This window comes from Mus caroli, chromosome 15 (genome assembly GCF_900094665.2).
Source record: "Mus caroli chromosome 15, CAROLI_EIJ_v1.1, whole genome shotgun sequence".
Taxonomy (NCBI): domain Eukaryota; kingdom Metazoa; phylum Chordata; class Mammalia; order Rodentia; family Muridae; genus Mus; species Mus caroli.
This window is the reverse complement of record NC_034584.1, coordinates 72,414,709-72,427,351: the sequence shown is the minus strand read 5'-3', so window position 1 is coordinate 72,427,351 and position 12,643 is coordinate 72,414,709. Positions and strand designations below refer to the sequence as shown.

The 12,643-nt window shown below is 50.1% G+C and overlaps 1 protein-coding gene across 10 annotated transcripts in view; it reads right to left on the bottom strand.

Moving 5' to 3' along the window:
- Kctd17 (potassium channel tetramerization domain containing 17) overlaps positions 1-2,761 on the bottom strand; it is a 10,972-nt gene extending 8,211 nt beyond the window's left edge. For 2 of the 10 annotated variants that reach the window (XR_003834994.1, XM_029470095.1), the window contains exons 1-2: positions 2,389-2,755; positions 1,128-1,236 (exon numbers count right to left, since the gene is read on the bottom strand). Coding sequence is in view for 9 of the 10 variants with exons in the window: in XM_029470095.1 (XP_029325955.1) it covers positions 1,128-1,236; positions 2,389-2,724 (445 nt within the window). In the remaining variant the exon portion in view is untranslated. Of the gene's footprint in view, positions 1-1,127; positions 1,237-2,388 lie in introns of all 10 variants that reach the window. The other 8 variants (XM_029470094.1, XM_021183069.2, XM_021183067.2 and 5 more) reach the window with 7 other exon arrangements.
- Positions 2,762-12,643: the final 9,882 nt, after the last annotated feature.

Below are 12,643 nucleotides of genomic sequence, written 5' to 3'. Positions count from 1 at the left end.
GAGCATCTGAGGGTAGGAGAGCATCTGAGGGTAGGAGAGCATCTGAGGGTAGGAGAGCATCTGAGGGTAGGAGAGCATCTGAGGGTAGGAGAGCACAGAGCGTTGAGGCGCTAGAACCTGTAAACAGGTATTAGCTGTGACGCAGCTGGAGTATGAGCCTCCCAGAGGGACGTGCTCCTGAGCCCAGGCCCCACCCACGTGATCGCTTCCCCTCGGACTGCTAGGCAGCTTCAGCAAGGCTAACGCAGAGCTAGCTACCTACAGTAAGCCCTAATCATGATGTCCTTTGGGGAGCCTTCGGATCACCGTACTCCACTGGGGTCAGCCGGAGAGGACCATAGCCTAGAGCAAGGGCCATGTAAAACACCCACAGGTACACAGGACCCATCTGTCCCAACACACAGTCTTCTGAATGTGGGTCGTGATGCCTGTTTTGGTTTTTTTGTGTGTTTGTTTTTGTGGGGTTTTTTCTGTAGACACCAAGAGAGACTCAAAGAAAACTGACACGTCTGAGCTAGCCTGGTCCAGAGCTCAAGTGTACCGAGGAGAGCCGGTTTGGGGATGACTGTAGTCCTTGCTCTGATCCATTCCCCACCCCGCTTCCACATCAGCTGGGCCCGGATATGAGCCTCCAGGGGTCTGGGAAAGGCCAAAGTTTTCCCAGCACCCCACCTCCCCAACAAGCCACTGGGCTGTAGAGGCTGCCAGCTTTGGGGGAGGACCACTAACTTTGCCTCCTGGCTGATGGGAAACCCTTGCTTGGGAGACACAGAATAAGGCAGAGAAAGAAGACCCAACCCTTCCCCCATCCAGCCTGGAGCATCACAGGCTACGCCTGGCTTGCCAGAGGCTGGGGAGGAAGGACATTCATTCCCAAAGGCTACAGATGTTTCAGGACCTGGCTGGCTTCCTTTTGACCACTTCCTGTTTCCCTGTCATTTACCCAGTGACCACGGGAGTCTGTCGGCGTGGCTGAGACCTGGACAATGGGACTCCACTCTGGGACAGGCAGAAAATAATGGGGAAATGTAGCCACTGTGCTGGCTGCAAGACGATTTTTTTAGGCCTCCCCTGAAGGCTCCAGTAGGCTGTAGAAAGACACAGACCAGCGCAATGGACCAACTCACCCTCCTCGGCCATGTCCTTGTCCAGCACCAATTTTCCATGTCTGAGGAAATTCAGGATGGGCCCGAAGTAGGTGGGGTCACGGTCAATGAGGTAGGCCCCGGTCTCATCCTGTGGAGATGACCACAGGAAGTAAGGGGTGTGCAAGCTTCCCCAAGCCAGCCAACCCGCCACCCAAACACACACACGTACATAAACTGAAATCATCACAGGCTGGCTGGAAGAATGACCATAGGGAGAGAGGAAGCAGGAAGAGAGCAGTAAGGGTCTGGGTTCGAACTCTACCTCTGCCTTTTCCAGGCCGTGTGACCTTGGGCCAATCATCTGGCCTCTGGAGTGTTGCTTCTTTCTCCCATAGTCAGAGGATTAGATGTAAGCATAGAGGGTGACCGGATTCCTGAGTGGCCCCTTACCTCTCTCTCAGCACAGGACCCAGTGAATTTCCCTCTTAGGAAAGTTTCCCTCTTGGAGGCTGTGTACTGCCCCCAAAACCTCCAGCCAACCCCACTATCCACTAGATGTTTGCAAGTTTCCAAAGAAGCTGCACTCTGATTGGACAAGTGCAGCCTGCAGGGTGGACTGGGATCTGGACACCCAGCACAGAAGACGGAGACATCAAGGGACAGGGGACTCACCCAAGGGCACAGTGTAAGAGGGCCACAGAATGGGGGACAGGGGACTTTGACAAGCCAACTCCAGAGGCCTTGCACACGAGGAGGCCAAAGTCAGAGAGCAGGGAAGTTCCCCTCTCCTCCCGATTCCTCCCTGGTCATTTGGGAATTTGGCAGGAGAGCAGGGTGAGCCCACAAGTGGTAGCTCCAAAGCCAGTGCTCTTCCCTACATTAAGCCCAGCCCCAAGACACCCAGGCCTCCTCCATCTAGTTCCTTGCACCCTTCAGCTGCCCACACCCCAAGGGCGGGGAGAAGCAGCCGTATCAACTCCTTTAAGAGTCAGCCAGGGCAGTAAGGCAGGCCCGGTTTGTTGGTCCCTCCCCAGCGCTCCACAGTAAGGAAGCGTCCCGGATCCGGGGCAGCTCCCCAAAGCTCCAAATGGCTGCGGCCTGTGCTGTCCCGTTGCCACGGCAATGGGTTATAGCTATTCCTCTCGGCTCCGCTTCTTCCCCCTCCTCCTGCCTCGACTCCCCGCCTCAGAATCCTAGGAAAGCCAGAGGCCGAGGGACGCGCAGGCGGGACAGCCCGGGAGCGCGGGGCCAGGACCCCACCACCACCACCACCACCACCGTCAGCGGGCTCAGGGCTCACCCTGTCCGATTGAAGCTCTTCGCCCTGACACAGGCGGCTGAGGAAGGACTTCTGCTCCCGGCACAGCGTCTGGCGGGTGGTCAGGAACACCGTGCCCCCCACGTTCAGCCGCACCCACTTGCCCCAGCCGCCCCCGGGGCGGCCGCCCGCCCCCACCGGTGGCGCTGCCTCCCCGGCCTCCATCCTCATCGCCGGCCGCGGTGTCTGCATCCTTCCCACCGCACGCCGCGGGCGAGTACCAGGTGCGGGGCATGCCGGGAGCTGTAGTCTGGAGCCAGGGCTGGGACGCTCTGCGCTTGTCCTGGTGTTGCTCGGACAGCACGTCCCGCCCCACATTGCCTTTCTTGGTGATCTATCATCTGGTCTCTCCGTGTGGCCAGACTGCTTGGTTTGCAGAAGGCCCTGCAAAAACAGTGATTCCCTCAATTGGCTATTCCCCCCCATTTGTTCTGCTTTGTACGGGGGCCCCAGCTGAGGAATACCTGACCTGAGAAGAACTTTCTTCCTCCAGAAATTCCTATATTTACCTGAACCTACTTTTAAAAATAGGCGCACGCGCCTGTGTGTGAGCATGTGCATGTGTGCATATGCGTGCATGAGCCACATCAGCAGTGTTTCTTTTTTGTCCCGTGTTTGGCAAAGACCACAGGGGTGAGGTATGGTCACCACCTCTTCCTAAATTCTTTGAGGACATGTAGTTGGGCTTAGGGCTGGCTTAACGTTTCTGTGTGCCAGAAGCTGTGTGAGCATACATATGACTCCTTTAAGCTTCCTGCATCCCTGCCGGGTTGCTCTGGACGCCAGTCTTGGTCTAGTCTGAATGCTACCGAGTCTGCTTAAAGAGTGAATGTTCAGAAGATGAAGTTCAGGTACTGGCTTCTCTGGTGCCACTTGGCTTCCATATGTGCTTGACCTGAAGATTGGAGATGAGGCATGGATCGGCTCTACAAAATGGGGGAGGGGAATTTTAGAATAGCCCCCTCCCCCATGATGCTGAGATGCCCTGGCCCCCCCAGCTGCCTTTCCTTGAGGGGAGTGTGGGGTGTGCAGCAGGGAGAGGCTCCAAAGCTCTCAGCAAAGGAGGAATGGGCTTAGGGTTTGGGAATGGTCACTCTAGCATTGGCATTCAAGGTGATTGCTGGGCTAGGAGAACGGGTGGGGAGTGGAAACAGGGGAGGGGGAGGATCCTGTCTGGGGGACATGGTCACTGCTGTTCTCACCTCACTGTTCAGCGAGTTCCTGAGGACAGTTGTTCCTTTGAGGACAACACAGCAGGTACAAAAAGACCTGACTTAGGGATGGCCTAGTTTCACTTTCTGTTGATGTAATATTAACATCCTGCCAAAAGCTAACGTAGGGAGAAAATGGTTTCTTTGGCTCATAATTCCATATGAGCTCTTTGCTATAGGGAGGTCTAGGTTCCAGGGCCTCAAGGCAGCTTAGCCACATCCACAATCAAGAGCAGAGAGAGAACCAAATGTATGCGTGTACTCAGCTCACTGTCTCCACTCTTACACAGTCCTGGGCCGAAGCCGAGGGAATGGTGTCTCCCACAGTGGGCTGTGTCTTCCCACATCAATTGATGTAATCAAGACAACCTCCTACAGCCATGCCCACCTGATTCAGACAATTCATCACTAGCTCTCTTCACAGGTGATTCTAAACTGTGTCAAGCTGACCTATCACTGGGGAGGTGAGAGGGGCAAACCCCTTGCAAGGATGGAGATCAGATCTTCCTCCTTCGGGCTGCACGTATACCTGTGATGTCCTCCAGTCAGGGCCTGGAGGAGAGGAGAGGAGAGGAGAGGAGAGGAGAGGGAGAGAGACACAGAGAGAGAGAGACAGAGACAGAGACAGAGACAGTCAGAGAGACAGAGACAGAAAGAGACAGAGACAAAGAAACGGAAACCAGGGACAAGTTCTACTGTTCGGAGGTGCGTCCCAGAGTTACCACTTCCTCCATCCGGGCCCTTCCTCTGAGTAGCCCACTCAGCTTGGAGCTAATGTAATCCATTGATAAAATTAATGGCCCCATGTGCTAATCACCCCTAATAATGCCACCAGCTAGGGAGCAAGTTTCTACCTACAAGCTGGGTAGAGAACACTTCATATCCAAACCACAACCCATTCGAAGTGACACCCCCAGAGCCACTACCAAGATCCAAGATCCCTAAACAGCTGACAGCTGCCTCCATATTCCTTCCTGTGTCCGGCTGGGCTTTGGTCTGGCCCTTTTTAGGTGGGAAAGTAAGGCCTACTAAAAGGTTCACCCGCCCAATTGTGGAAAAGTCCTTAGTCCTCTCCTAATGACTTTCATGTGTTACTGGGTTCACCTACTATGTGCTAAGACTGAAACCTGGAGGTGAAGATGTCAGAGGTGGCCCATGTCTTCCAGGAGGTCTTGCTTGACTCCCAGAAGGTAGGTTTGAGAGGGTTAGATAAAACACAGAATCTAGGCAGCCTAACCTTAATTGCCTATGGGCGTTTCTTTGTTGTTTGTTTATTTGCTTGGGGTTTTTGGTGTTGTTTTCAGAAGATAATTGGGAAACATCCAACATTCTTCAACATTTTCCAGGATGGTGGCTAAGCCTAAAGGGAGTCAACTCTTAAATGCTAGCTGGTTACACTGCCCCCTGCAGGCCCAGCTCATGCTTTGCCATAGGTCCCTATTCAGCTGGAAAGTGAGAGGTCAAAGCAGGGTTGGGGTGGGGGGGGTAGGGGGGGTGTGTGTGCAGGCTTGCAGTCTCTCAGACAAGGAAGCCAACCAGCAGCCCAGTGTTGTGGCTTTTCCACGGGGTGACATTGGAAAGGTCTTACACCCTCTGAACCTTATTCCCGCACCTATAAGATGAGACCAACAGTATCTGGGAGGAAGCAGTCAGTCAGGATGCAAGGACTGGAGATGGGCACTCATAGTGCTACCTACACAGAGGCCAAGGACTACCAGCTTTTATGCAGCCAGCAGGCTCTTCTATCAAGATTGGTTCTTGAGTCAAAGGCTGCTTCATTAGCCATGGATGAACCATCCTACCACCCATACTCCCTGCTGGGGTTGGAAGGGAAGGCAGAGAGGCCACCCCTAAATGCTCCAGGGCAGGGTGGCGGACATTGCTTAAAGTGACCCTCTAGTCACTGTTTCAGAGGGACTCCGGACAACCCCTGGGTTCTCATCTGAGCACATCGTTTGTGGGCTATCCTGGTTCGAGCCTTCTCCGTTCAGCAGGACCCAGCCTCTGAGTGGCTTGCGTCAACTCTGCTGGCAGTTCTGTGATGAAGCCGTCAATCATTCCGTTCTCCCCACCTCCGAGTTCAGAATGTCAGAACATCCCAGTTTGCTTCAAGTCCTTGTTTGGTTCCTCGTGTCACAGTCAGTTCCGCCCCCAGTTGGGGGCGGTCTCTGCTCCTTATCCTTGTGTTAACCTGAGGAGAGAACGGGATAGAGAGGGTCAGAGAGCGCATGCGTGGCTGCCTGGTCGAAGGAGCTATTTTCTTACTTAGCAACATGCTTCACAAGTCCAGGGTCCAAATCTGCCCCGTGGTCCTCTACTCATGACATTTGGGTAGCTAGGTCTGCAGCCCCATCAGACCTCACTTTACACTTTTGGCAATAAGCCATGATGTTATTACACTTTCCAACTTCCCAGTGTCCTTACAGGTAGCGAATGTTGGCTCCCAACACTGAACAGCTACGGTGTACTGAGCCTAGGTCAAAGCAACATCCTGGGTGTGTGGGGAGAACAGACTCACAGGCCCGAGTGTTCCTAACAACCGTGTCACCAATTTCTTTTTTCTTTTTTTTTAACCTGGAATGTTCTAGAATTTTAGCAGATTTTCACCAAGCCCGTCTCAGGAATAGGGATTTGGTTTTGGAGAAAGCCCAGGTGAAGTGGAAGTTTCTGGTTGTGTCATGTGATGCAGACTCACAGGGTTTGCTGAGGAGAGACCTGTGGGAGGATAGGTGATGGACATGTGATGTTTGGAGAGAGTTTAAGGGAGACTCAATGGACGGTGACAGGAAGCTTTCATGGCCTGGTGGTTTCTGCTGGATCGTGAAGAAGCTGCTGATTTGGGTTTGCTACCCTGACACTACTGAACTGGACTGCTGACAAGTGGAGATTGGACTCCCCCCCCCAACTACTTCTAAACAGGTCTGTGTCCCCTTGTCCTGTTTACCATCTTTTCTCCCCGACCTTTGGATGGTGGGCTAGAAGTGGGGGGGGGGAGGGTTGAAGCATTTGAGAACCCTTATTAAAAGTAGGTTTTGAAAAATCTAAGGGCTGGTGAGATGGCTCAGTGGGTAAGAGCACCTGACTGCTCTTCCAAAGGTCCAGAGTTCAAATCCCAGCAACCACATGGTGGCTCACAACCATCCATAACCAAGATCTGGTGCCCTCTTCTGGAGTGTCTGAAGATAGCTACAGTGAACTTACATATAAATAAATAAATAAATCTTAAAAAAAAAAGCATTAAAAAAAAGAAGAAGAAAAGAAAAATCTAAGCTTACACCAGTGTGGGGCTGCACACCTTTAATCCTGAAACTTGGGAGGTGAGAGCAGAAAGATCACGAGTTAAAGGTTGTTCTGATTGTATAGGAAGTTTGAGGTCAGCCTGGGTTGCTGAGACCCTGTCTCAAAAATAGGTAGATAAATAGATATCTGATAGGTAGGTGAGTAGGTAGATAGATAGGTAAGTGATAGGTAGGTAGGTAGGTTAATTAGGTGAGTCCTCCACCCTCCCCTTAGAGTTCACAGGAAGGGTCCATAACTGTCTACCACTCCATGGGAAGCCTGCACAACTCCACTTGTGTTGTGAAAGGGCAGTCTGAGGCCAGACTTGGTGCCATATGCATTTAATCCCAGCACTCAGGAAGCAGAGGCAAGGGGATCTCTGTAAGTTTGAGGCCAGCCTGGTGTGTATATAGCTAGTTCCAGGTCAGCCAGGAAAAATGGAAAGAAAGGAGGCAGAAGAGGAAGGAAGGAAGGAAGGAAGGAAGGAAGGAAGGAAGGAAGGAAGGAAGGAAGGAAGGAAAGAAGGAAGGAAAGAAGGAAGGAAGGAAGGAAAGAAGGAAAGAACGAAGGAAGGAAAGAAGGAAGGAAGGAAAGAAGGAAGAAGAAGGAGGGAGAGAAGGAAGGAGGGAGGGGAGAAGGGAGGGAGGGAAAGAGGGAAGGGGGAGGGAAGGAGGGAGGGAAGGAGGGAGGGAGGGAAAGAGGGAGGGAAGGAAGGAAAGAACAAAGGTCGGCCTGCTCACATACTTGATGCAGCGGTAACTGGGCGCCAATGGGTCGGCCTGGGCTTGGTAGCTGCTCCCTTCAGCCAGCAGGGGGCGAGCATCAGGCTTCTCTGTCTTGAGAAGGAAACCACAATTATCAACCAGCCCACCTGTTCCAGTTTGCAGTTTCACTGTGCTCTAGGTGGTTGGGTTTTCAGAAGCAGGGCTTGTGGACCGAGTCTCTGACCTGCCGCTTGTTTGTCTCTTCTCAACGTCACAGCATGCATCCCTGTGAATCCCAGCTCTGGCCACCCCCTCCAGGCACATGTGAGTGATCACTTTAATCCCAGTCCAGCTGGTGGTAGTTGTGGCTGTCGGCTGTCAAGGGAGGATCCAGAGGGAAGGTCCTGCCCTGTCCTGGCCCTGGACTCACCTGTGACCTCCTTCTACAGAGTCAGCTCCTGCTGTCAGCTAAGGATTCTAGCAGAACAATGAAAGGACAGAGAAGGCTTCTTTTCCCCAAAGCTTCTTCTGGTGGGACATGGGGTGGGAGTTGAAGGGCATTCTTTGGAGCCCTCACTACTGGGAGTGGTTCACACTGCAGTGCCCTTCCAGGGAAGCACCTCCTCTGATTGGTCCTTGGATGCTGCTCGGGGAACTACACTGTAGATCAGTGGTTCTTATCCTGTGGGTCGAGACCCCTCAACGGGCTGTCAAGCAACCCTTTCTCATGGGTCACCCAAGACAGATATTTACATTACGATTCATATAGTAACAAAGTTACGATATGGAGTAACTGCAAAAATAATGTAAAGGTTGAGAGGTCACCACAACATAAGGAACTGTATTAAAGGGTCACAGCATTAGGAAAGGTGAGAACCATTGAGTCTCACCTGAAGCAGAGCCCTTATTTACAAAGCCCCCTTGGAGAATCCATCCCTTCATCATCTTAGCTAGCTCCAGGAACACCTATAGACAGTCTGCAGCCCCCGCGCCCTCCCCCCCCCCCAGCGTCTCTTCTGACTTGTTTGGTCTACCATCTTTTCCAACCTTCTCCCAACCCACATTCTGTAAGCCTGTTGTATCCAGGTCACAGCACTCAGTCCAGGTCTGCAGGAAGCCCCTTTGATCAGAGAGTGAAATAGACTCAAGTGTACCCAGATCACAGCCACAGTGTAATGGCTGTCTGTCCTCCAGCGGGTCTGGGGGTTCGATCTGTCTGTCTCTGTGCTGGGCTTTTAAGCTGAATCCTTAACCACTTTTATTATGAGAACACTTTTAGATGGTCTCTGTACCTTGTTTTCAGAATGTGGGTCCAGTTAGCAGTCCCAGCGAGATGGACTCAAACAAGCTGTATGAACCACAACCACTACCACAATCACAACAGCAACAACCAAAACAAAAACCAAAAAAACAACAACAACAACAACAACAACAAACCAAAAGCATTTTATCTTCAGGCTTAAAGAAATGTCACAAAAATTACCCCCGCCCCAAATCTCTAAATACCAACGCTTCATTACCTTTGTCCATCTCCCTGCCCCCCACCTCTGCCTTTTTTTGCTTTCTAAACTGATTTCTTTCTTAAAACAAACTTCAGTCAATGGCTTCTCCATTCTAATCTCAGCCAAGGTTTCTAATACCAGGGTATTGCCCCCATGGCCACAGTATAGGATCAGTATAGGATCCGGGGGTTAGTGGAGCTAAGCCTGATCCATTACTACAGTCTGTCTGCAGATTTTCTCAAACTTCCATCTAATGTCCTTTCTGACTAGAGAAAAAAAATGCAAAACCAAAACAAAGAAAAAAATCAAAATAAAAGATTTTGCACCAAGACACCTTGTACTTGAGCTATTAGCCCCCAGCCCTGTGCCTGCCCTCACCCATACAATGTAGCCCAGGCTGGCCTGGAACTCAAGATCCTCTTGCCTCAGCCTCTAGCATGCTGGAAGTACAGATCTTCGACCCCACAGTCAGCCTCTCTGCTGCGGTTCCTCTGTCTTCCGCTTTTGAAGCCTGAAGGTGATCTGCATGGCACACCCTTCGTGGTGGCTCTGTCCGATTCTCTCTCTCACCGCGAGGCTTGCCGTGGGTTGTTGGCTGGGTTCTTCTGGGCTCCCCATCCTTGGAGAGGTGGTGAGTTATGTAGGTTTCTGAGCTATGCACTCTTTTCTCCTTTCAGATGAATCATCTGTTGAGGAGACAGGGGAGGACATGTTGGTTCTCCTCTCCTCCAGCTCAGCAGGGGTCTCAGTATCCATTGATTATTCCTGTGTGAAATCATCAACTGTGTTGACAGCCAGGCTCTGATTTTGTAACTCCATCACTGTTTCTGTATTCGCTGGGTGTCTGTCTATTGAACAGCCTCCCTTGGTCTTCTTAATTAATTAACCAGTTAATTAATTAATATCGACAAGACTATTAATTAATAAAGATATTAATACACTAAAATACAGGTTATTGATTGATACAAATATTAATTAGTATCAATACAGACTATTAGAATCTTTTTTCTTTGGGTTGTAATATGTCACTATTGTTATGTTTATGCTCAAACTAAGATTTAATTAATGGAAACATCTTCATGGCTTCTGTATCTTTTTGTCTTTAATACATTTTTTGGGCTGGAAATGCAAATCCGACAGTAGAGTGCTTGCCTATCGGGCACGAAGCCCTGGTTCTATCTCCAGCACAGCGTCAGGCAGGTGTGGTGCATGACTGTCATCCCAGCGGTTGGAAGGTAGAGGCAGTAGAACCAGGAACTAAAAGTCATATATCAGCTAGATTGAGAGTTTGTGGACAGCCTGGGGTGTGTGAGACCCTCGCTAAAGAGCAAACACACACCAAAAGAAAGAGAGGAAAGGGGGAAAATAAGTGAATTAATACTTAATCTTTTTAAAATTGTCATAAAGTGCACAAAACATTGAAACTAAATGATAAGAGATTTTCAGGCCAATGTTCAGGGGTATGAAGTCATATCTCTGCCATCCTCTCCACCAAAATCATTCCACCAATACTGCCATTGCTATCTCTGCCAAGATCCCCATCACAATTATCTCCACTAACCCCATCTCCCCACCATCCCCACAACCCCACCATCCCCACATCCTCACCATCCCTACCATGCTCACCAATTTCACCTTCTCCATCACCCCTACCACCTCCTCCACCATCACCCCAATCCTCACCATCTCCACCATCCCCATTATCCTCATCATTCCTATCTTTAACACGATTAGCCCTGTCCATCTCAGAACACTTCCACTTTCTAAAACCAGAACTTGGTATCCTTACATAACAGCCTCCTCATCCTTTGGACCCATCTTCATCTCACCAGGCTGAAGTGTGGTTCAGTGATGGAGGGGTTCATCGAGGCCACAAAGGATCCTGAGTCCCATCCTCAACACACCAAGTAAACCCACCACCACCACACCACCGAAACAGTAAGGGCATAAGTATCCGCTATCCTTTCTCTCCGCCCCAGAAGCAACCAGGTTCTTTGCATGGACAATGCTATTTACCCGCATGCCCAGTTCACCCCACTGAGGTCTTTGCCCCCATGGGCTCTTACTGAACAGCCCAGGAGTTAGGAAGGAGACCCGTGGAGCTGGTCTCACACGTGGTTGCACACAGACCCACGTACACACTCACACTTGTATGCGTGCATGGGCACACATGACCTATGTATTTCTCTTTCTCCTTCCCCTCAGAACCTTGACCCTTTAACTCTGACCAGCACGGTGAAGCTCACTCTCCCCACTCCCGGCCCCCCACCTTGTTTCCTCTCTCTAGCGAAGACAACATTGGCTCCTGGCTTTCTGAGTTTGCTTGTTTTGTGTTTTGTCTGAAGACATACAGTCCTAGCAGCCACATATCACATTGAGAAGTGCTGAGGGAACAGAAGGCACCATCTCCTTGGGCCCCATTGGTGGTCTCTATCTGAATTACAGCCTCGTTAGCTTGCTGCTGATAGTGCTGTGTTCTGTTCCCTTCATCATTGTTGATTGATTGATTGACTGATTGATTGATTGGGATGACTTTTGGTTTGATGTTTGGTTTTGCATGTCAAAAAAAAAATCTACAAGCAGCAAAATAGGAAAATGCCTTCCTTAGCACGCCGCCGTCCATCCCTGCTGGTGTCAGTCCTGTTGCTTTCTGAGTTATTCTTTGGCATGACGTTTTAGAGGAATGAGTGGGTCCGGGACTCTCTCTGTACGTGGCTTTCTTGTACAGTAGGTGACTGTAGTGTGGGAGTAGTCTTTACCGCTTTCCTTTATTCACTTGGTGCTTTGTCTTAAACTTCACTTTGAAGTTTTATTTACCTCCTGTTCTTATCTCCCTTTTCTTTTAAAACTGTTTTCTGTTGTTGTTATTATTATTACCATTATTATTATTACTAGTAGTAGTAGTCTATGTGTGGTCAGGCTTATGCAGCAAGTATATTTAACTGATGACCCATCTAACTGGCATCTGTCTGTCTGTCTGTCTGTCTTGGGGCTAGAGACAACTCAGCACTTAAGAGCACTCCCTACTCTTCCAGAGGACCCCAGTTCACTTTCTAGCCCCATGGAATCCAAAATTCCCTTCTGTCCTCCAAGGGACTCCTGCATACATGTGACGTACACAGAAATTAAATTTTTAATCTTAAAATATGAGTAAAATAAGCTCTTGCTATGTAGCCCAGGCTGGCTTCAAACTCTGTTTTCCTGCCTCAGCCTCCTAAGTGCTGGGACTAGAGTTTACCACCACGCCCACCACACCCGCCACACCCACTATGCTCTAATACCAGTCAATAAGTTTATCACCATTGAAATTCAGGTTTTTCTCTCCCTGCTGTTCTCTATTGTTGGAGTGTCTATAGAATGTTTATTTGCATATGTTAACTTTATAGAGGACTAATTTATTGTTCGGGTATCTCTTCTTAATACTCTGTGGTATTTCAAGCCATATTACCTGAAAAGAAAAGAAAAGAATAGCTTTCCTTCTGTCTTTTGGATTTTTATTTGTTTTTCCTCGGCTGGCCTGAAATTCACCAATCTCCTGCTT